This window comes from Ramularia collo-cygni, assembly GCF_900074925.1.
Source record: "Ramularia collo-cygni strain URUG2 genome assembly, contig: RCC_scaffold01, whole genome shotgun sequence".
Classification (NCBI taxonomy): domain Eukaryota; kingdom Fungi; phylum Ascomycota; class Dothideomycetes; order Mycosphaerellales; family Mycosphaerellaceae; genus Ramularia; species Ramularia collo-cygni.
Window position 1 is genome coordinate 629,358 of NW_019716255.1, and position 24,142 is coordinate 653,499.

The 24,142-nt window shown below is 52.4% G+C and overlaps 7 protein-coding genes; 3 read left to right on the plus strand and 4 right to left on the minus strand.

Moving 5' to 3' along the window:
* Positions 1-1,057: 1,057 nt before the first annotated feature.
* On the minus strand, positions 1,058-2,758 carry RCC_00261 (uncharacterized protein; the record flags this gene model as incomplete). Its single annotated transcript, XM_023765415.1, has 1 exon — positions 1,058-2,758. The coding sequence occupies one exon, from the start codon at positions 2,756-2,758 to the stop codon at positions 1,058-1,060; it is 1,701 nt and encodes a 566-aa protein (XP_023621183.1).
* Positions 2,759-3,323: 565 nt separating this feature from the next.
* RCC_00262 (probable allantoicase) lies at positions 3,324-4,478 on the minus strand (the record flags this gene model as incomplete). XM_023765416.1 has 2 exons in its annotated part: positions 3,324-4,300; positions 4,370-4,478. 2 exons carry the CDS (start codon positions 4,476-4,478, stop codon positions 3,324-3,326), a joined length of 1,086 nt encoding a protein of 361 aa, XP_023621184.1.
* A 1,026-nt stretch (positions 4,479-5,504) lies between these two features.
* Positions 5,505-8,019, minus strand: RCC_00263 (probable Protein localized to golgi-vacuole transport vesicle; the record flags this gene model as incomplete). XM_023765417.1 has 2 exons in its annotated part: positions 5,505-7,747; positions 7,809-8,019. The coding sequence occupies 2 exons, from the start codon at positions 8,017-8,019 to the stop codon at positions 5,505-5,507; spliced, it is 2,454 nt and encodes an 817-aa protein (XP_023621185.1).
* Positions 8,020-8,767: 748 nt separating this feature from the next.
* Positions 8,768-16,427, plus strand: RCC_00264 (related to sensor histidine kinase/response regulator; the record flags this gene model as incomplete). XM_023765418.1 has 5 exons in its annotated part: positions 8,768-11,748; positions 11,901-13,076; positions 13,251-14,922; positions 15,023-15,041; positions 15,154-16,427. 5 exons carry the CDS (start codon positions 8,768-8,770, stop codon positions 16,425-16,427), a joined length of 7,122 nt encoding a protein of 2,373 aa, XP_023621186.1.
* Positions 16,428-18,302: 1,875 nt separating this feature from the next.
* On the plus strand, positions 18,303-18,814 carry RCC_00266 (uncharacterized protein; the record flags this gene model as incomplete). XM_023765419.1 has 2 exons in its annotated part: positions 18,303-18,669; positions 18,729-18,814. The coding sequence occupies 2 exons, from the start codon at positions 18,303-18,305 to the stop codon at positions 18,812-18,814; spliced, it is 453 nt and encodes a 150-aa protein (XP_023621187.1).
* A 97-nt stretch (positions 18,815-18,911) lies between these two features.
* RCC_00267 (related to salicylate hydroxylase) lies at positions 18,912-20,251 on the minus strand (the record flags this gene model as incomplete). XM_023765420.1 has 2 exons in its annotated part: positions 18,912-20,147; positions 20,204-20,251. 2 exons carry the CDS (start codon positions 20,249-20,251, stop codon positions 18,912-18,914), a joined length of 1,284 nt encoding a protein of 427 aa, XP_023621188.1.
* A 2,172-nt stretch (positions 20,252-22,423) lies between these two features.
* RCC_00268 (uncharacterized protein) lies at positions 22,424-22,798 on the plus strand (the record flags this gene model as incomplete). XM_023765421.1 has 3 exons in its annotated part: positions 22,424-22,487; positions 22,539-22,613; positions 22,665-22,798. The coding sequence occupies 3 exons, from the start codon at positions 22,424-22,426 to the stop codon at positions 22,796-22,798; spliced, it is 273 nt and encodes a 90-aa protein (XP_023621189.1).
* Between the last annotated feature and the right edge of the window lie 1,344 nt (positions 22,799-24,142).

Consider the following 24,142-nt stretch of genomic DNA (forward strand, 5'->3'; position numbering starts at 1 on the left):
GCTGACGTGTGAAGATATCGTCTTCAACATGGRGGAGCTAAATGAACATGAGTGAGCGGAAAGTCATGGATGAGAGGTCGAGGTTCAGCAAGCAAGCGGCGCATCATGAGCAAGTAAGTGGGCGATCATGAGCGCTATAGGGAACGATTACGGGCGAAGAAGTGATCCATCATGAGCGTCGACCCCTTTCGATCATATGAAAATGCTCCCACATCTACATTTCTGCAACCTTCTATGTCCTTCAACCATCCATCAACCTCAAACCCTACAATGTCGATCCACAATACCAGACAGATGCCGGCAAATCAATCGGTCACATTCACACGAAGGACTTCATCCGGCCGAGGGACAATATCGAAATCACCACCAGTCCTCTAGCAACTCAGGTAGGCATCCCTAAGACGATATCCTCATGCTACTAGGTCAAGTCGACCACACTCAAGCATCCTCTCACGTCAAAGAACCGAGTCGGTGTCCCCAAAAATGACAGAAGCACCAAACTCCCTCATCAAGGCATCAAACCAGAGCGCTGAGTTGACCAACGAAGCATCAGACCAGAACACTGAGTCGATCAACGAAGCGCCACACAAATCTCATAAATTCATATAATCTCGTTGACCTTCATCGTTGCTCGCAAGTCATGGAGGCGGTTTCCCGTGAAAGGAATGAACGCCGCTGCCCACGATCCCGCCTTGCCCATGGGTACTTCTAGGATGGTGTTTCTCTCTCTTGAGCTCGTGATGAACTTCGGATCTACAGTCTCCGCAATTCGAGGCGTTGGATCCCGGGAGACACGTAGAGGAGCGCTCTGTCGCCCTCTGAACCTTGGCGTCTACTGTATTGCGTGTCGATTTCGAAGTGCGGCGGGCTCATCTGGCAGTAGCCCAATTGTTGATAGAAGCAGAGTTCTAGATCCAATCCATGCACATTACAAGCTTTCTCTCGCGGGTAGATTTCCGTGGAAACAGCCTCATGCTCGAGCTGCATCGATGAGAGGCGTACGCGGGTGCATGGTTGAGCAAGGATTGATGAATGCATGCCTAAGCCAAAAAGTGCTTCAGACCATACCATGCTCCGTACCGAACAGTCCCTCCTGGGCAAATTTTCTCCAAGTGTTTGTCAAGACCAAGTATTTGATGCTCGCCTCGGCATCATCAAACACAGTCCCGTCCAATCCAGCCCCGATTCGTGCCCGGACGGTGCCCAGCGGGGCAGTAGCAGGATGGGGCGCAAACATGGGTCTCTCATCATCATCGCTGCTCACGTGTCTTTCCACGGAGTTGGCCTTGGGCGTCCATATACTCTGGATAGACTCGTCACTAGTCTCGCGCGAAAGTGTAATGCGCTGCACTTCCACTTGGATCGGGTCCTTCTCCAGCTCGTTCATGTCAATCTCCCAGGGACTCCGACTATCGCTCATACGCTGATTGCTTCCCGGAACAGCAGGACCGAACAATGCATCGAGTCCCGATCGAACACTGTGGTCGATGTTGATTGGAAACTCTGAAGTTGTGTCAAGGACGCAGGTGGTGTAGATGACAACCCCCATGCGGAAGAGCAAAGTCTGTGCTTCGGCAGTCAGAGCGATACTGTTCGCCTGCCGCGGCGCTGTACCATATGCTCGTCGCCACTCGTGCACGCGCATCAAGAAGATGATGTTCTCGGCGGTGAAGTCCTTGTGCGCTGCGAAGTGAAGGAGCGGCAGGGGATTGACCACCAGAGCCGTTTCTAGTGCTGCCATCRAGTATACTTTGGAGTTTTTCGTTGCGACACTAGCATTGCCAGTCCCTGTGGAAGTGAGACTTGGTGCTGCATCTTGAGATTCCTTTTCTTCCCACTGCTTCAGGAGGTTCAGAGTAGTACGCATGTGCACGCGAGAGACGTATGCTTCATAGATGGGGAAGAATACAGTGACCACTTGCATGGCGATGATGCCAGGTGCAAGCCACATTGGAGGTACCCATCGGATGTTGACAGGCTTGAACTGTATGCAGAATACAGCGGCGATCCATAAAGGTGTACCCGGTAGTCCCGATATCACACTGAGCCATGTTCCCAAACGCCAGTAGTGTGTGTCGTGGATGTTGCGGATCCTGTACAGCGTCCATAGACCGAACAACCAAGACCAAGCCAATTGCCAGAAGGCACTCGGTACCCATGCTGGTGACTTTCGACATAGTGCCTGTCCTTTGGCATGAGTGACGTTTCCAAAGCTCTGCCAGTCTCCTTGTAGCTCCGGAGTCCCAGCATAAACAACAGCAGTCACGATGACCTGGATAAGCATTCCGATGCCGATGTATGTGTACGACTTTTGAAGTTGTGGCAGAGCCTTCCATTTCTGCCAGAGACCCCGAGAATTGTGTTGTACAGCAGAGTGTGATGACGAAGTGGAGGATTTCAACATTTTCTGTTGTTGATCGCTAATGCTGTGAAGTTGGACCAGATTCGCTTGAAACAGGGCAATGCCGAACGGTAGATAGATCGACATAATCCAGAATTCTAATGCACAAGGGAAATTTCCATTCGTGGTATACGCCAGCACGATCTTGATGAGGTAGAGGTGGAGGCAGGTGACGCTTGTCACTGCTATAGGTACATTCCGTATCTTGATGTGAGGAAGATTCCGGTTCATGACAAGCCAGACGACACCCGCGTACAGTACAACAGTCCATGCAACGATGAAGCCTGCATATGCCTTCGCCAAGTCATCCCAGTTGACAATGGAGCCCCAATTTCTACCAAGCGGTTCCAGGCCCATGGTGAAGTGAATGATCCGTCAGACCGGTGGAGGAGCTAATCAGTCCTGATGCCACTTCTCACACGTAGATGGTAGACGTGCAGAAGCCTCTTTGGAGTCTATCGCATCTTGGCGTAGGCGCGACTCAGACCGTAATGGTCAAGGTATGGACGAAGGTATTGACAGCGGGGGAGAGCATCGGTGCCGGCGGGCACTCAAGGCATTATAACCACGATGGCAACCTCCGCCGTAGCGTGAGGTGTGTTTCTTTTTCCAATCACCGAACAGGTGGGTGATCGCCGTGATAGGCCGCTAGAAGCCACGGCACGGTTCAAAACGCCACCACACGTGAATCGGTATGTTTAGCGTGGATCCAGATTCCAGATCGACCTCGAAGCGTGATGGCTTGCATGTAGAACATTGCTGATCAATTCCGTTTGGGTTCGATCGTTTAACTCGCTACACTGGAAGCAATTTGCGGCATGGRACACCGTTACACACGCGGGATCGTTGACGCCTTCCAAGAGCCTTCCAAGTCCTGCCACGTTTTGCCATGCTTTTGGCAACGCTCGTTCCCACTCCACATCTACGCCCTACGTCCAAAAACACGTACTCGCTTCACACCACCATCGGGAATGATTACCAGCTTGACGAAGCCATAGGTCTTTCCTGAAACCTCCTTGAGCACCTCGCCTGAGTACTCGTGCTCCTTGTCCGGCCCGGTCTTCTGCGGCTGCAGCACCTCCGTCCATATTGAATCTTCATGTCGTGGAACACCATCTTGTGCTGGCGCGGCGAAAATCTGTACTTTCTGAGGAAAGTTACCTCGGAAGTGGGCAGTGTCGACAACCAGCTTCTCAATCACGCCAGGCACACCCAGCTTGATGATGGTCCAGTCAATATGCTCGCCTCTCGACCTTGCCGTCTCCCAGCCGTCACCCATATCAGCACCCCTGCCAGGAAGCAGCAAGTTGTCTTTCGTTCCAAAGTGCTGATCAGAACATGACACTGCGACACCTCCATTGACAGTAGCAGCAAGATCGAAGACTTCGTTGACATCCTGCGGTAGAACAGCCACCACCGTACCGAACAGCCGGAACCGCGCGATGCCTCCATCGGGAAACATCTGCAGTCYCACGTGCGTGTACGCTTTCTCCGTCTCGCGTGGGAGTGCCCATCCATGACGCTGGCTGGGTCCGCATTCCTGCTTCTCGAGGATCGTCTCCCATTCGTTAAAGTTCGGACTTTTGACCTCTTCTTCCCTGTCGTCCGAGATGAAACATCCCTGAACGGCGACCTCTGGTGCTTGATTGCCATTGAAGAAAGCCGTGTCGACCTCTACACCCTTTACGCGACCTGATGCCACACCCAAACGGATGACAACCCAGTCAAAGGGCTCTGGGTTGTGGCGACGAGTCTCCCAGCCATCGTACCACGCTCCTGCGTAAGTGAAGACGCCTGGTTTACGAATTGGTGGAGTTGGTGTTGTAAGATTCTCTGCGGCGGCGAACCATTCATCAGAAAAGGAGAGAATACGAGACCCGAGGGCTTTGTTGATCAGGTCTTATGGGAGCTTGCGTCAGTATGATCCCTTCTGTTCATGCGTGTGTTTCGTGATCTGATGATTCCTACCCGTGCTGCTTGACTTGAACGTTGAGTCGATTTTATCAGCTGGTACCGAAGTCACGGTTGATTTAAAGACGTCTTGTACGGTCTCCGGAGAAAGGACTTGGGCCTCCATGTCGTCTGCAAAATGTCTCGAAGGCTTTGGAAGGGACGTGACTCCAGTGAGGAAAGCATCATATATTCGAGGATTGGATGAATGTTTTCCAGAGCCCGCCGTGCCCGCCGTGCCTGCCGTCGGCGTCGTCGGCGGCCACAGGCGATTACATGCCCCACCAACCACGCTGTCACGCTGCCAAGGCTAGGCGAGCTCCGAAATATCGAATTGATATGGCCGAAGTCGCTGGGTTGATAACATCACTTGATCCGTTTCGATAAAATCAAGGACCGGCGAGAATAAAGGTTACCGCCCTACCTGGAGCAGTCAAAGAGTGGTGCGTTTCTGCATTAGAAATCCTACCCTCAAGAAGACGTTGTTCGATAAGAAATTTGACTCTCCGCGAGGCTGCTTTCTTTTATGCCTGTAGCTACCTGTTCGCGAGCTTGGCCGTGGATTCTCTGCATGGAGAGCCGGGGATCGTCAACTTTACCGGACCTTGACTACTCACAAGAGGTCGCAGGGACCTCATCTTATGTTCAAAGCAATTGTGCACATGCTGATCTCGTTTGCATGCCGTCAAGCAAGTGCGTACTCGCAGTCAGAAAAATTGATAACATCAATCATCACCGTGAGCATCTCTTCAGCTCTTGGAAGCAACATGTCCTATGCGATGTGAGCATTTGGGTCGTCGCGACACTTTTCAAATTGAAGCACGTGCATAAAGAGTAACACGAGAGCGGTGCGGACGTGAGCTTCCAATGCAGATACCACGTCTATTTTCGGGAAGCAACCCATCACACTTCTGGGCTGGGTCAAGGTAGCCTTAGGTTCTCTCCTGCAATACGTAGTCACGCGGCCCGTATAGGGTCATCGGGTGAAGGTCGTTCATTGCTTCGTGAAGTCCAAGGATGGAAACCGCAGTTCCGATAAGATCCCGCTGGAGAGATCCATGATTCATCACAGCCTGCCTGTGAGTCGATCTAAGCATGAGTGACCGTGCTATACTATCCCCCAGCAAAGTTCCGCGGAGGAACCTCATTCGCGCTAAGAACTATCGTCCCATCTGGCATCCTCGTACACACTCCGTCTTTGCGCACCACCTGCTTGCGGCGACGGATCCAGCTTGTTGAGGAACTCCGGCGGCACACTTGGAATGTATCGTCTCTCCCTTTCCTTGTTAACTCCTCCAAAGCCGGCACCGAAGCTGACCAGCATGTCGGTGCTGGTAGGTAAGTGAAAAGGAAGCAGAAGCGCCGGGTTCATGAGATTGCTCTCAGGAGGAACATCGTCTTCCTCCTTCTCCAACTGTGGTGTTGGAGGCAAACTCGGCAGCGGCTTTCCATCGAAGGGCGTCTTCGGGATCGTAGATGTCTCGGCAGCTTGAATGGTCTTGGGTCTGCTCTTTACTTCTTGAATATGTCTTAGCGCGGGTCGGGACAGAGTCTTCTCTCCGACTTCCGCCCTGTAATGCTTCACAGCATGTAGCAACTGCTTCGTGCTGAGACTTGGTAGTTGCTGTATGGTCGTCTCCATCGCATCTCGATCCTCTCCAAGGTGTGAGAAACATTGCAACCATTGCAGAAGTTGCACTACGGGCGCCATGTGTCGTCTCGCGGAATCAACAGTAGCCTCGCCAGTTGCTGTCATCGCGCCGTTCTCGAAGTGCTCAGGTTGCCGACTGTTGGTCCGCGCCCAATCTTCGAGAGTGGAGATGTTCATGCGAATCTGCATGGCTTTGGTGCGTGCGAGATAGCGCTTGTTGGACATTATCCTGTTGAAGATCTCGGCGCCGAGCCAGTAGTAGAGTTGCGAGAGGATCTGGACCGTGATTACAGAGTGCACATCGTAGAGGTCCAGCACGAAGAGAGTGGATGAGAGAAGTGAAGTGATGTTGCGAGGCGAGATTTGGGCTTTGCGCTTGGGAGATGGCGGACGGAAGCGCTTGTCAGCAGGCTCGGGTTTGACCTTGGTTTTGCTTCGGAGGAACTTCCATTCATTTTGGAATACCGTATCCTCGAAGCCCGGAATAGTCTCATGGTCGAGCATTGCGGCATCGAGCACCTTGTCCATACGTCTCTCTGCGTCGCGGATGATCAGTATGTAGATTTCATGAATCAACTCCGCCATTTGCGCCTGAAACTGGGTCGTCTCTTGGGTCAGACCGGTGTCTTTCTTGAGGTAGTAGAGAAGCAAGGTTGCGTTCGACACCCAGAATGCCAGAATGGTCATGTCCCATTGGTGCCGATCGACCACGGCATAAATCTTGTCCTGAGCAGACTCGAGCCATTCAGTGAGGAGGTCAGCGTCCGCGTGGTAATGAGCGTAGCGAGCTCCGAGGAAGACAATGTTCGCAGGCACGGGCTTTTGGGAAGGCGTTCTCTGCGGTGTCATCTTGGTTATGACAACATCCAAAATCCGCTCAATGTCTGTCTCCATGAAAACGAACATTTGATCATTCAGACAGCGATCCCAGACAAATTCTTGCGCGTCCTCATACTCTTCCGGTGAGTCGGGCTGTTCATCCAGTCCCAGGTTCCCCAGATCGACCTCCAGATTGATTGCGCTCTCCATCATCATCCTCCGCCTCATCTCGCTCTCCGCAAGCTCCTCCTCGAACTTGTCCTGCGAGAACCCGGAGTTGTAGTAGTCATCAGTTATTCCCACACCTCCCACGCCTGCACTCCCAATACTGTACCCACTGTGTTGGAGGAACTGCTGCAATTCGCTGTCTGGTGGAACGAAATCCAAGGCGGTTCTACCGCTCGATGACTTCACCTCCGTCGAAGCTCCATGGTCAAGCAGCAACTTCGCAATGTCCTTGTGGCGATTCGTCATGGCCCACATCAAGGCTGTCCACTGATTTCGATCCTGCATGTCGACACTTGCGCCGGCATCCAGCAATGCCTGAACTACCTCACGATGTCCAAAGCAACTGGCATACACCAATGGCGGCGTTCCTTCCGTATCCACGCCGTCAATCTCGATCAAATCAGACGGGCCCCCCCGCACCAGTCGTGTTACCCTCTGTGCGTCGCCATTACTAGCAGCCATGAACAGAAAGTCCTGGAGCGATGCAGCTTTCTGCTCACGCGACAGCTTCTCATCTTGCAGAATTTCGTCCTCTTCTGCTTCGCCAGCGTCACCCTGTGCCCGACTGGTGGAGACCAGCATATGTGCGACCCGCGCATCATCATTTCCGAATGCACCCTCGTCGTCTGGCTCGTGAAGCGAGAGGTTGAAGTTGAGGGGCGTCGCTATGGTTGGTGCAGTGAGAAATTGCGACTGTCCTGTTTTACATACCATTAATATGCATCTCCGTCATCGCAGGTGGATCGCAAGGACACGCACCCTGCCACGCATCGTAGTACTCAGTTTCCGGCTGCACATATGCGGTATATGACTTGCGATCGTCCAGGGAGCGCGGCAGGTCTGCTGGCAGTGGGCGTGGCCTCTGCCTCTGTACAGGACTCGCGTTCGAATCCGCGTCCTCATTCTCCCGCTCCTCACTCCTTTGTCTGCCCTCATGCTTCTCAGCAATATCCCTGTCTTCCGCATCCATGGCCACCGCGCAACGAGGTATTGCTCTCCGTGAATCTACCTATACTCTGGGCGGTGTAGGGGTGTTTGCGTTCATGCCGGTCTTGGAAACGGCGAGGTTGTGTGCAGCCTTTCAATTGTGTGCCGGGTTGGTGACAATTTGCAGTATGTAGCACCTTGTGCTCGTGCTTGAGCTTCTGCTTGTGTAAATGTGGAGGACAGCGGACCCCGCTCCGCTGTTGAAGCTCTTGGCTCTGTCAGCTGTGATGTGTGTGATCGACCCAACTTTCGCGTGTGCGTGGGGAGGTGATCCTTGCAGATGGGCGAGCATGCAGGACCCGGACAACGACGTCGGCCCCAAGCAAGTCGGCGGCCAAGTAAAGTAAGGTAACTTACACACGGCGAGTCGATGCACGGTGCAGTTGCAAGAACGACACAGCACCCCACACCTTTCTAGCCGGCCACTTCCTGGATCATCTACTAGGTACTGCACTGCTGTGACGATTGGATCGCTGGATCTTGAATTCTAGACAACGGGACGGCTAAAGCTTATTATTCACAACATCGTTCTAGCTGCCGTTTCGGTCGGAGTTGCGCGCTCTCCATCTACCTTACGAGGACCATCCACACTCCATCTCATTCGTATCGCGTGGGCCGGTCGGGGAACAGAACCATCCGGTCCAAAGACCCTCCATCCGTACCGACACCGCGATCGCGGCCTGTCAACATGACATAAGGACACATCCTACCGAATACGCCGCGAGCGGACGATGGAGGACGATTTACCGCAGAGAAAGCGGGAGCGGGAGAGGCAGAGGGAGGATTTTGCTGGGGCGGCGACGGCAAAGGCAGTGGACACACCGCGCTTCAAGCGGTTCTTCGAACGACTACGCGAAGATGTCCCGGGCTATGAATTTAATGACAAGGAACCGCCTTTCCACAGCTCCTACAACAACTATCACTTCATAGGTCGCCGTAAGCGTACCGTCAAAAGACCTGCGTTCGATCGAAACAACAGCACTTCCTCTGAAACATCCAGCGCGCGCACCCGTTCCGACTATGGCTCGGCAGTCGAAGGAGAAGACAACAAGGACCTCTGGGTCATAGCACGCGTGTCCAAGCAAGTGCTACGTCTGGAGCGCGAGTTCAAACTGGCTCAACAGCTGTACACGCGGGAAGAACACCGGAAAAAGTTTGTTCGGCCGCTGGAGTTCTTCCGGCTGCCCGCGCGACAGCCAGGCGATGCCCCGGCATGTGCATCCATTGTCGAGGCACCTGGGAGGGATGCGAAGAACTATCTACGAGAGCTTGTGGAGTTTGGTCCGAATCACTACTGGGGCACGCCAGGGTCGCCCCAGAACGAGCATGACGAGGGCAAGACGAAGCCTGTGGAGCTCCTCACATTTCTGAATTTCGCCATTGGAGCTGCTGCATGCTTGGAAGCTCTCCACCACAATAATGAGATGGTGCACGGGGAGTTGCGCGGAGACGCCTTCCACTTCAGCAAGCAGACGGGCGAGGTGCGTATGATCAACTTTGGCTCGGGTGTTAGGAGCTTCGAGCACGGGCTGTCATCCGCCAACTGGTCTACGTTGATGTCGGAGAGAGGAATACAGAATCGCCTTCTTTACATCGCCCCGGAACAAACTGGAAGACTGCCTGCAGAACCTGACGCGCGGACCGACATCTATTCACTTGGCATCCTTCTTTGGACAATGCTTGCGGGGCGAGCACCCTTCACTGGCAACACTCCTCTTGATATCATGCAGAATGTGCTGTCGAGACGCATCCCATTATGCTCCTCGGTTCGATCAGACGTACCAGAGCCTCTCGCCAAAGTTATACAGAAGATGACTGCGAGGAACATGGACGATCGTTACAACTCCTGCACTGGCGTGAAGAATGATCTCAATCAGCTGAAAAGAATACTAACAGATGGAGATCGAGCGGCTCTCGCCAACTTCCAGATCGCGCAAATGGATGTATCATCTTTTTTCGTGATGCCTTCTGGACTAGTTGGCCGCGACCTGCAGCGCCAAACGATTCTGTCAATCATTGAAAAGGCCGCCAAAAAGGCAGCGAAGGCAACGCAAATCACCCGTGGCACACTGCTGAGTTTGAGCTCAACCTCATCGGCCATGTCCGGAGAGCGGCCGGAAGCTTTTGGCATGGAAGACGCATCGAGCGAGAGTACAGTGTCCACTCCCAAGCATGGCTCCGAAGAAAGCGGTCACCCTGTCCTGGACCGACAGGTCTCTCCACTCGATGTTCGCCAACGAATGGAATATTCGCAGGACGGCAGCTCTCCATCCTCTACTCCATCGATTGCTGACGACGAAGACGAGTCGACGCCACTTAGCAATGGTGTCTCTGCCAGACACTCGTCAACAGACAGTCGTGCTTCTGTCAGCTTCAACTTCCCTTCTTCCAACAGTCTACATCAGACGGTGTCGAATTATCAGCTGGGCAGTGAGCGAAGCGGCGGCGAGCCCAGCTCTCGACTCAGGACAGCTCAGCGAATTAAATACAAGGGTCGTACAGAGGTCATCGCCATCTGTGGAGCCACGGGATTTGGAAAGTCCGCTCTTGTACACTCTATCCAAAGTACGATACGGGCGCGTGGCTACTTCACCTCCGCCAAGTTTGATCAAGTCAGGAACTCGCCGTTCGAGCCTGTGACAAAGGTCATGTCCGCGCTGTTCCGGCAGATCTTCTCGGAGAACAACGTCAACACAACCTTTCACGAGAACATCCGGACTTTWGTTCGACCCATGTGGGGAATGTTGCATTCTTACCTCGAGCTACCCGTCTGGTTGCTGGATCCAACCACGAATGGCCGAGTCAGCGCAGCCGGTCCAGCGTCGCCCGCTGGTTCCATGGGCGTCATGCCAAGTCGCAAGGCTTGCAACGCTGCGAGCACGCAGGATTGGCTGCGCTCAGGAGGCAGCAACAAGACCTCTCGTTTCACCAGTATCTTCCTCGATGTACTGAGGTTACTCGCAATTCAAAGATTCGTGTGTTTCTGTCTGGATGATCTGCAGTATGCTGACGAAGAGTCGCTGGATCTTATTGAGGTCATTATCAAGGCGCGCGTCCCGATCGTACTCATCGTGACCTACCGCGCGGAAGGCATGCTTACCCCGGCGATGAGCAGCTTGATGCAGCAAAGTAAAGCCACGAAAGTCACGGTCGGGGCATTCACTGACGAGGATACGGCGGAATTTGTTTCTGCGACGCTTAATCGTGACAAGAATTACATATCGCCTTTGGTCGCTGTGATACAAGAGAAGACACAGGGAAATCCATTCTTCGTGAGGGAATTGCTGGACWCGGCTTACCGTTCAAGGGCCGTATACTTTTGCCACAAGCACGGGCAGTGGGAGTTTTCATTGGACAGAATGTTCGACCAATTCAGCAGCCCCGACGACGGCAAGTTCTCCACCAACGACTTCATCCTGCGACGCATGCACACATTACCCGTCGACGCTCAGACGGTACTCGCTTGGGGATCGATCATTGGAAACAGCTTCGATTTCAGCCTGATCAAGAGTGCCATGAGCTGCGCCTGCTCACGACTTGTCCCGCAGCCGCTTGTACCGCCTTACTCCACAGATGCTGTGGCCGGGCTTCAAATCGCACTCGCATCCTATGTCCTAATGCCGACAGACGACGAGACACGATTCAAATTCTCACACGATAGGTACATTGCGGCGGCAGACATTCTTGCCAGCAAGTACGTTAAAGAGGAAATGTAAGTAAAGTGAAGGCGAGAGGCACCCGAGGCCAGCTCCTAGATACTATGCCGATGGGAAGGCCCCGGCACGCGTGTGAACCGCGAAGGTCTCGGAGAGCGCTGAGCCAATCCACACAGTCTAAGACATCGCTGATCTCCCTGTCTTTTAGGCACTTTGTCGTCGCCGCAAGCTTGTTAAAGCATGATTCATACGACCCAGTACAACATCCAAGCAAGCGCCTGTTTGAACAAGCGAGGCACACTTGTCTAGGGATCGGTGCTTTGAAGCGGAGAGTCAAGAATAAGAAAGACTACCGCGCACTTCTCTATCAGGCTGCCGAGACGGCTAGGGAGTCTGGCGCGAGAACCTCCGAGCTGTACTACTTCAAGCACTGTCTCGAGCTTTTGCCACAGAGCCCCTGGAAAGACGACGCCACAGGCGACGCCTCCTACCAGGAAACTTTGACATTGAAAACAAGAGCTGCAGAGGCCTTCTGGTACTCGCAGCAACACGACGAGGCCGCGAAATTGCTGGACGAAGTCAACGCGCACGCTCGAAATACTATCGACAAGGCTCCCGCTGCCATCATTTTCTCACGCATGTATGCTCAGCGTGGGAACAGTGAGAAGGCGTTTGAATCTTTGAAAAACGCCCTGTCTGGATTGGGCCTCGAGATCGCAGAGAGCACGTGGGATCGATGTGATGAAGACTTTCACCACCTTGTGCTACGGTTGGAGTCTAACCCACCTTTGCTTGAGGACCAGAGCGTCCAAAGTGTCGGCAAGGAGCTCGGCACTTTGGGCGCACTTCTTACAGAGTTGCAGTCTTCTGCTTACTGGACAGACCATCTCCTGTTCTACCGATCATCTCTAGCTATAATTGAACTGTATCTGGAGCGGGGCATGTTTCCACAGGTAGGGCTCGGCCTTGTAAACCTCGCGGCCGTCGCCATCTGGCGCTTCAGCATGGTCCAAACGGCGATGGAGTTTGGCAATACCGCCTTGCGAATTCTCAACCACTACGAGAGCGAATCGTACACTGCTGGACGCGGGCTGACGCTGCACGCACTTTTCCTTGGACATGTACAGGTAGATATCCGGGAGAATTTTGAAATCCTAAACAGGGGACTCGAGGCAGCTTCCGCTGCGGGCGACAAGATCTTACACCTCTTGAATGTCGGTATCATGGCCGCATATCGCCTGTGGTCTTCCGAGAACGTTGCCGAAACAACCGCTTTCATCACATCTGTAGCAGATGAGTTCCCTGAATGGCAGACGAATCTGAGAGGCGGCGTGATTTTGATGGGTGTGCGGCAATGCTGTCGAGCTCTGGCCGGCAAGACATCGTAAGTGCAGTGACTTTCAAGAATTATCCCACGCAGGGAAGAGACATGGCCAACGAAGAGACCTCCACGCACTCTCAAACTGCTAAGATCATGGAGAGTGGGCGAATGATCTGTGTACCCCGAGCGCTTGCGACGTCTGAAAAACCGCTGACCCGTTTGCCCTTTTCTTTCTAGGTACAAGTCCGACTCTGGCATCTTTGATGACGACTCTCATTCGAGCGAGAAGTACATCCAATACATCAAGGCAGGTGCGTCGCATCCAGAGCGGCCCCTGAGCCTCTACTACAGCTATCAGTTGATGGCTCTTTACACATTCGGACATCACAGGCAAGCAATGGAGCTGGGACAAAGATTGCTGCCTATGATGGGAGGGTTGCTTTCGATGCGCTACGCGTACTCGACCATGTTCTACACTTCTATGAGCATCCTATCATGCATACGAGAGGATCCTGATGGTTCGGATCGTGAGTCTTTGCTTGCTCAAGTCGCGGAACACCGCACGCGGATCGAAATTGTCGCAAGCGTCAACGACGTAAATTATGTGGTCTTTCTGAAACTGATGACCGCTGAGTTGGCGGACATTGAAGGACGGTGGGAAGAAATGCTTGAAAACTACGAGAGCGCTGTCAGTCACGCCAACTTGATGTCAGACAACCTTGACGAAGCGCTCAGCTTGGAGTTGTACGGCGATTGGCTGGTGCGGAGGGGTGCCGCGAGACCTGCCAGAGGCATCATGTTGGACGCGATATCTGCGTACCGCCGAGTGGGTGCTTTTGGAAAGGCGGAGCAGCTCACGGACAAGCATGGGTTTCTGCTATACGGGACAAGAAGTCTCACATCTGTGGACGCTGAGACGCAAACCATGGAGTCAAATGCCGGATCTTCGCCGTCGCCGGACAAGCTGGAGAGTTATGCAGAGCATCATATTCCCCAGACTTCAGCGGATCGTACGGTCGAGTGGCTCGATCCGCAGCCCGCAACTTCCGCAGGAACGGGAAATGCCCAAGCTGGGCAGCCCTTGAATGCTGCTGGACTCGACATCATCGATCTTACTGGGATCCTACAGAGCTCTCAGCTCTTGTCCTCGGAGCTGGATGTCGATAAACTGTTGAAGCAGTTCACAAGAATCATCATCGACCTTACCGGAGCAGATATTATTGGCATCGTGGTGTCCAACGATCAAGGCTGGTGCGTAGCTGCGACCGGAACGCCGGACGGAGTCGAGGTTCCCGAGAATTGCATACCAGTCATCGAGATTGAGGACGTGGTCGCTCAGCAGGTCACTCTCTACGTCCTCCGCTTCAAGGAACAAGTGTTCCTGCGGAACGTCATTGATGACGAGCGATTCTCCAACGTCTCTGCCTCTTGGCTCGAACAGAATCCCGAGGGCGCCTCGATGATTGCAATCCCTATCCTCCATGGCGACAACAATCTTCTGGGAAGCCTTTACTGTCAAGCACCACCAAACACATTCACCCGACGCACTCTCACACTTGCGCAATTGATGATGAACCAGATCGGGATATCCATCGCGAATGCTCTGCTCTTCAAGCGCTTTCACGCCGCTGAAGCAGCGAATACCACGATGCTAGAAGTCCAGCGGCAAGCTGTCACACAGGCAAGAGAGGAACAGCAGAGAGCCAGGGCTGCCGAGGTCAAGGCTATGGAGATGGTTCGCCTAAAAGAGGAGGCTGCAAAGGCAAAGTCCATGTTTCTGGCAAACGTGAGCCATGAACTCCGCACCCCGTTGAATGGTGTGATCGGAATGTCAGAGATGTTGAAGTCCACACAATTGAGTAAGGAACAAGCAGAGCACGCGGATTCCATTCGCGTATGCGCCGATACCGTAAGTTACACCTCCGAGAGAGCCTGGAGATCTTTGCGAGGCTGCGCTCGATCAACTTTGATGCTGTATAAGCCATCGCTAACCAAACTTCAAATGACAGCTTCTCAGTGTAATCAATGGTAAGCACAGCAGTCTCTATGCGGTTTGGACACATTGCCGGCTTGTGGAAAAGACTTCGGATCTTTTCGCCTGTTCCCGCCGTCTGTTTGCATGCTGATCCTTATAAACTAGACATACTTGATTTTTCGAAGCTCGAAGCAGGCAAAATGCAGGTCTTCTCCGTTCCGCTGAGTTTGACCGAAACCATCAATGAGGTTGTCCGAGCTCTGAGTTATACCAACATCGAGCGGAATTTGGAGACAATTACAGCACTTGACCTGGACCCCAATCTGGTGGTTATGGGAGACCCAGTCCGTTTACATCAGATACTAATGAACTTGATGAGCAATGCATACAAGTTTACCGCCAAGGGGAGTGTCACAGTCCGTGCCAAGGTCGACAGCGAGGATATGGAAGGCGTCAGAGTCACTGTATCTGTTACTGACACTGGGATCGGAATCGATGAGGAGCAGCAGAAGAAACTATTCCAACCATTCTCGCAGGCGGACTCCAGCACTGCGAGGAGCTACGGCGGGACCGGACTGGGACTGTCGATTTGCAAATCGATCCTTGAGAATATCATGCATGGCGAGATCTGGCTGGATAGCCAGCCAGGTGTTGGTACGACAGTGGCGTTCAGCTTGCCGCTCAAGAAGGTCATCAGATCAGAATCCGATAACATGGCCGCAACGCCGTCGAATGGCAGAGAGGCAGATCCCATGTCAATTTTCTCGCCGCCAGCCATTGACGATGGGCCTGGTGCGAGGGCCATCATCAGTCTACAAGGCGTCCCGCGCGACAAGCTCAAAGTGTGCATCGCGGAAGACAATACCATCAACCAGAAAATCGCCATATCCTTCGTGAAGAAGCTGGGATTCCAATGCGAGGCCTATGGAGATGGACAGCAAGCGGTGAACGCGCTCGATCGAGCCAACGCCGATGGGAATCCCTTCCATCTCGTGTTGATGGACGTCCAAATGCCAGTCTTGGACGGCTACAATGCCACCCGAGAGATTCGAAAGCGCTCTGACCCCAAGGTCAGAGATGTTCTGGTTATTGCAATGACCGCCAGTGCGATCCGTGGCGATCGGGAAAAGTGTCTAGAAGCTGGTATGAACAATTACCTTGCGAAACCAGTCAGGGTGGATACCTTGAAGCAGATGTTGGAGAGCTATCTACACCAGCCTGCTAGGGCGATTCCAGACTTACAGCTGCAGGCCAACAAACTGGTCAATACCGTCGTCTCCGAGGTCGCTGATGGCGATGGCGAGAATTCGAAGAGGCTGGCATCACGGCCGAGGAGTGAAAGAAGTGCCAACACAGAAATCCATCTTTCGCCCGAGGAGATGGCGAAGAAATCCGAAAGCTCAAGTTCAGACGAAGATCGAGGCGAGAACCAAAAATAACGAATCGCGAGCTGGAGTCGGTCTAATACTGCGAAAAAAGGGGCTGCGAGTAGAAGGCGTTCTCTGGTTTTGGGAACGAATACCCGCCGATTGATCGGCTCAGGATGATTTGATGGCGGGTCTGAGTGTTTGCACCTTGTGCGTCTTGTCGGGTATCGCCGTCTATGCATAGTAATTCGGAGACTGTCGATGGCAGTGTGGAGTGTACATTCACTTCTGCTCAATAATATGAGGATGCCACTCTATACTTTTGTCTTGCTGTTCCAGTGATGGGAGCACATCCGCATCATCGATTGATGGATGCATTATGTCGAAGTCATAACAACAGTCGAGACTCCCATCTTGTTAACGAGACTTTGACAGGTGGGCTGTAGGCGAAATGGGAGCAGCATACAAATGATTGCTGACAGAGGGTCAGGCGACATGTTGAAAAGAACGTCTCGAAGCCTTCCTTTGACCTTTGAAGTGTGGCTCTCTCGCAGGACTCGTTGCTCCGGAGCTGTTGGAACAGTATTGGTTATCAGAGGTGCTATTCAAAGCAAGGAGCGACCTCGTAGGAGGAAACCGGACCGTCGGATTGCGTTATGTAATCAATCACATGAAGAATTTCATGGACAGTTGAGTGAATGATTATGATTGTCCATGAACCCAGTATAGGATCTAACCTAGTAGACTCTGCGTTCCACAACATGAAAATACAATTGCGCCGCATTACAGACAGCCGCTCGCTCAAAAAGCACTACCTGTGAGAGACTTAGCTTGACCGGTCGCTTGCCACCTTTATGGCACAAAGGATCTCACATCCTTGACTGTTTCCTGGCAGCCCTCACCGATCCGTGTGATACAACTGAAACYTTGGTGGCTTGTATGGAGGCCGACCCCCAACACGTCATACCTGTCAGATGTCAGATCTCCCTGAAGTCTCCATGCTCTGCTGTTGACAAATCCCATCCATACCCAGTAGCAAGAAAGAAGCTATTCGGCAGTACTGAACCTCGGAGTGATCATCATCCGCAAAAATTCAACACGAATGATTTCACCATGAATAATGAAGAGTATGGAGGCTGCAACTGTCAAGACAATGCCCCACAAAGTCGCACAGCATACTGTCTTTCAAAAAACGAGGCTTGTGATACCGAGTCGTTTCAGATCCAAGCTGTCAACAACCCACTTCACGAGGATGGCAACACGATCGTTTGGTTTTGACTCAGATCCCCAGAGGGCTATTGTCCAAAGGGCCGCCCCTTTCACGTCAGGAGTATATTCTCTTGAACGATCGGTGGACTTCATTGCTTTCACCTCGCCAATTGAGGCGCCGCATTGAGTTTGCCCTTACGCCATGGGCTACGCATCGTGGACGTTTGCAGCCTTGAGTTGTCACAGTGTTATTTAGACAAAACTGTGCTCTCGACCGGACTTCTCTGGTCCGCGGCCGATCGTCATGAGTTCTTTGTTATAGACGCGAAGAGGACGTTTCTTTGACCGGAGGCGCTACTAGCCTAGAACCTGGAGAGAATCGCCCGATTGGGAATGTCACTGGTGGTTTTGATTATATCTACTCGTGAGAAGCTGTTTGTGAGAAGTCATAAGATCAGACAGTTATCGGTCTCCCCCATTTACATCCATTATGCTATCGATTCTTACCTTTCTTGGCCTCCTGGCAACAGTATTCGCGGTACCTCTCGAAGAACGAGCGGTCTTGGGCTAGTAAGTTGAGAGAATAGATCCAATTTGTGATCCAAGTATATATACTCATCGACTCACTAGTAAAAACATAGCGGTATTCCAGCACAATCTCCACCGCGCCAATCATTCTGCCCCCAATGTGACCTGGGATTTGGATCTCACGGAAACAGCGAAAAAGATAGCTCGAACATGCACTTTTGCCCACAACATGTATGTGACAAAAGATACCTCCCCTGTGCATACAAAGCTGACACGTTGACCAGGACGGTCGATGGCGGAGGCTACGGGCAAAACATCGCTGCAGGGATCGAGGCGGCCAACATTTCTTACATCATCTCCGATCTCTTCTACAACAGCGAGGCTCCAGCATTCAAAGACCTATACGGCCAAGCTCAGCCCTCCTATGCTAATTTCGGTGCATGGGGCCACTTCAGTCAGATCATCTGGAAAGGTACCACGAGGATTGGATGCGCTACTACGAGCTGTATAAATGGTCTCAAGGGTGTGGGTGCAAACGTCCCAAAACATTTCACTGTTTGCAATTACAAGTCTCCGGGTATGTTAGAGWGAGAGAGGAACACGACGACGTGTTGGGTGTTGCTAACTTTTCATCAGGCAATTATGGCGGCCAGTATGCACAGAACATTAGTAGACCTCTCGGAAAGCCGACTGCTCATTGGGATGCTTGGATGTCGACATAGCGAGGCACATTTAACAGTTTCGCGACGGACTCTCTTCTGCGTGTGCTACTCTCTCCTTCGCTTCAAGCTGTACATATAAAGAATAAGAATATACGACTTACACATGATCCAATTTTCTACCATCAATCCAAGCTTTGATGCGCTCTTCCAGAACAGGCTTGTAAAGCCAACTCATATCGTCTCCTTGATTCTCCTTTACTTTTCCTTCCGCGACCAGCCGCTGCCTCTCAGCCTCCGGCAATCTCGAAACATTAGAGCCATTCATCGTCCAATCGAACACGGCATCAATTCTTTCCTGTCGTATTTGCTGCCAAAAAGCTAGAGCGTCAAGCATATGCGACTGCCTTGGTTCGCTGCGTCCAGATACCTCCACAGAGCTCAAAAGCAAGTTCAGTGAGTAAATATCCTCCAAAGCTTGATTAACACCTTGGCCTGAAGATGGCGGGAGAGCATGAGCTCCATCGCCTGCCAAAATGATTCGCCCGGTATCGCTGTACCATTTTGGTAGTCTAGGCATCTTCAAAAATGGCCAAATGTACAGCGTTTCCGGAGAGGCGCACACGCTATCGATGATCTTTCTCGCTGTCGGGCCGTATTCATCATAGTCTTGCTTATAGAACATCTTGAGCTTCTCACGATCTGACTGAAGGCTTTCCAAATCTGATCTCGACTGCTCGGGGTAGTGAATTTGCTTTCCTATCATGAGGACGGGATCCTCTGTGGGGTCTTCTGCTATCCAGAATAGCGCGCCTGGTTTACTTTGTATAGTAGCATTCTTCTCGTAATCTTGACAGGGCCAATCCACGGAAGAATGCTTGATATGGCTGAGAATGCCCACAAGCCCAGTGTACTCTGGGCGAATTTCAGGGGCAAGGTAGTTTCTGACGCTGGAGTATATCCCGTCCAGACCTACAAGGAGAGAAGCGTGGTGGACACTCTCATCAACCAGGAACGAAACGCCGTCTGCAGTATCAGATACAACGCCCTGAAACTTTGAATTGAACACAATGTTGACGGACCGCTCTGCCAGCATTTTCCGCATCTCGTCTAGCAGCAGACCTCTCCAAATGCGGTGATTGTCATAACCGTAAACCTCTGGTCCACCAATTCGTACTTTCTTTGTCGTCTCATCATTGTCATTCTTAAAGACACGATAAGCGCTTATGTAACAGCGATCTTTGATGCGAGGCAGTACTCCAAGGTAGTCCAACACCCGGAGACCATTTGGCGTGAGGATGACCCCTGACGGAATGACGCCGGAGATCTCTGGTCGGGACTCGAAGATCGTGACTGGAACATCCTTTTCGGAAAGTGCTAGGGCGAGTGCACAGCCCTGATGTTGCGAATTGGTCAAAGCCCGATTCGTAAAAGTTGCACGAGAGAGCTCACCCCAAGGCCTGCACCGATGATGGCAACGTTTTCTAGGTAGCCTTTCATCTCGATCCTCCTTTCTTGGCTGGCGCGACCATGCAAAGACTCGTTTATCGTTGGAGATAATTGGTAATGTGCCGGGGTTCTTGGAATCACAGATCAGGGGTTTATGCCGCAAATGTGCGAGACTATGCGAGTTCTCGATGAACGTTGGTGTTGGCACTTGTCAATCGGGTGGACGACCTCGGATGAGTGGCAGAGAACATGACGTAAAGTGGTATAGAGCTCCAGAGCTCCATACTCCTAGATCTAGTCACAAATCCCCACATCAGTAGTACGGTCACACAGTAGAGTATCGTCGAGAGAGCATCATATGTCTCCCAATCCAGCTTCCAAAGACCTAACATTCTGGAAAGTCAAGCACTCGCTGCCCCCTAGCCCCGATTGCATGTTCACCCAGAAAGTGCAGCCCTCCCGACGCYGGTCCACCAGGAGGCCGCACCTACGCCTAGCCGAGCACTCCGGTATGCGAACACCGCGCTGTGCATATGTATCTCGCCTGTCACAAAAGCTGAATTCGTAACATCAACCAGCACATCAGCTCAGGAGCGGCCCGCGGACGACATGGTGGTGATGTTGACTGGTAGGATGCACAATCCCGTAAACCGGCAACGCAACCATTGCGTGCTAGGCACCGGGATCATCTCATGCACGATTCCTGATCATCGAGAGGGAGGTTGTGGGTTGTAATTCGCAATCGAGGTTTGCATTAGTGAGAGCAGAGCAGTACCCAACTACCCATCATCCCGATAGCCTCCGCGGAGCAGAAGTTGAGGGCATCACATCCGGGCCATTTATTCCTGTGGAAGTGATCRCCAGGGAGCATTCACCGAGTTTGGAAATGCACTCAGCAATTCAATCCAGGTGTCCTCGCTTCCATCTTCACAACCAGCATAGATAGGGGAGCAAGCCATCTATTTTACATCGTGTGAAGGCGTGGACGCTAGGTTTGGCGGTGTGATGACAACGATCTGAGTGTGACTCCAGCTCGTGGTGCCATGCGTGCGCAGTAGACGAGATCCAGAACTCCCATGACCCGTCTGCAACCAACGTGGGGAGCGCGGCCATGTCCGCTCCGCGTACCATTGTCTTGGGTGTGATCGCTAAATCTGTGGATCATCTTCTCCACGCCTCGGCCCGCGTGATGGATATGATCCAAGGTACGGATCCGGACAGAGCTCCAGTCCTCCAATCACGTCGGAACCGATGGATCTTGCGATGCAGTCGTTTATATCTGTGTTCAACCGAGGTTGCGACGGAGGTAGCAGGATTGATACATCGCTGAGGGCAAGTCAGCCGACTTGAGAAATGCAAACCAAGGAACAATTGATCCTTTGCGAAGAGGAGACAAATAGCAGACCACGAAACAGACTGTGACATCAAATCTGCGTGGCGGCTCATTTTAGGCTCGATCGACGCCCGGGTGCTTGTTTGTGGCTTAGCGCAGTCTTCACAAGCTTACCGAACCGGTACCTTGGGAAAAGGAAATCTGCCCGGCAATTGTGGAGAATCGGGGTAAAAGACCTAAAGGGGAGATGCAGGCGGTTTCTTGAAAGCCAATCGAATTGAAAGGAGGAGAGGAAGCGAAGCGAACATCACCAGGGGAAGGCTGAAAACGATGGCGGTATTTGAATTATTCACCACCGGTGCCAGACGAGGGTCTTTGATTGGCTCTCATCCTTGGAGCGAGATGCGAGACTTCATACCAAGGCCCGGTTTTGTTCACGCTCGGACCGGCACTTTGATGAAGAACAACAACGTGTTCGAGATTGCATCCGTGGCGATGGAGCCAGGGAAGCCCCAATTGCTCGAGGATATGGACTTTGCAACAGCTTCTGTAGCATTATTGCGATCGCACAGTTAGCCACCAAGTCACTGGAGCCCTCGTTCCTGGAAGCCGGGAAAGGCGCAGCATCGTGAGGTTCTGCGGAGGAGTATCCGTCCGAACCCACCATTGCCGTGGACCCACCTCGTGTGGTCGCCAAGGTTGATTAGAGAACAACCCCAGATGAGCCTTCATGGATCAGACTCGAACTAAAGGAAGCGGCCGGCGTAGAACTAGATAGAGGAGGCCATCACGCAACGGCCTTCTCCCGTCGTTCCAAAGATCTCCCCCACCTCATCATCACTGACTGGATTTCAACAACGCATGTTACACCTTCCACCTTTGCTAGTACAATGTGCCAGCATGTCAAAGTTCGTTACCAGTGCGGCCATCTACGCTTCTGCGTTCTGTGTTGGTGTAAGCAGCCCACTTGTGTGTGTAACATGTGCTGCAACTGACACATTCCAGGTTCGAAATACACCGACCAACAGAAGAAATGCCCGCTGAAGATATATCGTCGGGAGTCACTGGGAGAGCGCTGCGGTGAGTGTCACTACTCCTCCACAGGCCTTTCAATCGCTGATGGTTTCACAGGATGTTGCAAAGACACGAGCTCTCTTACCAATCGTAAACGATATACACTGAGCTCGATGCCGTCGCCTCATGGCATCCCGAAACCGAAGGGGAAGGCTCCATCGAATGCATGCTACAGAGCTGTTGCTCTATAGTGATCGATGTCCTTGTTTGTGTTACTACGCGTCCGAGATGCGCTGGAGTTTGATTGCTTTACGATACCAGGAAGGAGTTTGGATATGCTTGGCGCAGGCTGTGCTTTGGCCACGAGCAGCGAGATCCGGGGAGCTTGAGTGCGGCTCTTTTTTGAACGGTAGCGAAGGAGGATTTGATCAACGATCAGAGATGGGTATGCTGTGCTTTCGAGAGTTTGGCGAAGTGTGGAAAGAYGAAATTATGCCTTCTCACTTTTCATTTTTCACCTTTTCAACAGCAACGCTCTCAATATCCTCCCGCAGACAGCATTCTGAGGCATTGAGGCATTCTGAGGCATCGTGAGGCATTGCGAGGCATCTCAGCCGGCACGAGCTCGTCATGCAAGCCATCGGGATTTCGTGCAGCTCCACCTTAAAACGGTTGTTCTTCCGAGACAAAGCTGCAGCTTGCCGAAACCAGCTGAGACCTCGAGTTCGAGTTAGGCGGTCAAGACAGTCTCAGTTCTGTATGCAGTTGCAGCATTCGAGGTCAGCGGGACAACCCCCTCCATTCTCAATCGTGTACAGAAGACTCGCGAGTAATTCCTCCTGAGCGGAACAGTTCTTCCTCTTGCCGACTTATCGGCTCAGGAACAGGTATGAAGCAGCCGATGCGTGGCGCTTCTAGATCTGGGATGGCTGCTTGAATACGGTCGCAACAAGCGAGAGTATATCTTAGAGTTCTGGTTGTTTTAAGAACTTGGGGGTGTTAGTGCTGCAAGCTGCACGAAATCGAAGGGACGGTATGCAGAGCGACAGCAGTGTGCTTGAGACGGCGCGTGATGGCATGTTCGTCGCCAATCTACGGGATGCCTCTTCAGGAGACCTCTACCAGCTTTGTGCGATGCGGGGAAGATGTCATCTCCCTCTCTTGCAGCGGGCACGAGCGTCGTAGAGGGCAAATGCTGCTGAGGTTGAAGGTAGCCGGCTCTCCTTGTAACGAGACGACGACAACACTCGCAAGCAGGCAGTTACAAGAATGAAAAGAAGCAGTCCTTGCGAAGAGTCTTTTGTCTCTTGGAATGATATCTTGTCCAGTCGTGTTGTCGTTGTCGTTGGTGCCTTTGACTCTCTCTTTCATGGCCAGAATATGTAGTTCCACAAAGCGTGGGACTTCTTCCGGAAGCCACAGCCACATCAGCCTCCAACGTCTGTGCATTTACTGTACCTGCTCAGCTGTCTTTATCTCATGTCATGAATGCCTGCTTAGTCGTCCTCGAGCACACGGGTTCACTGCAAAACAGCCACCGTTTTTCGACTTCTCCTTCGCTTCTTACAACATGTTCGAAGCAGGGTCCTATTACG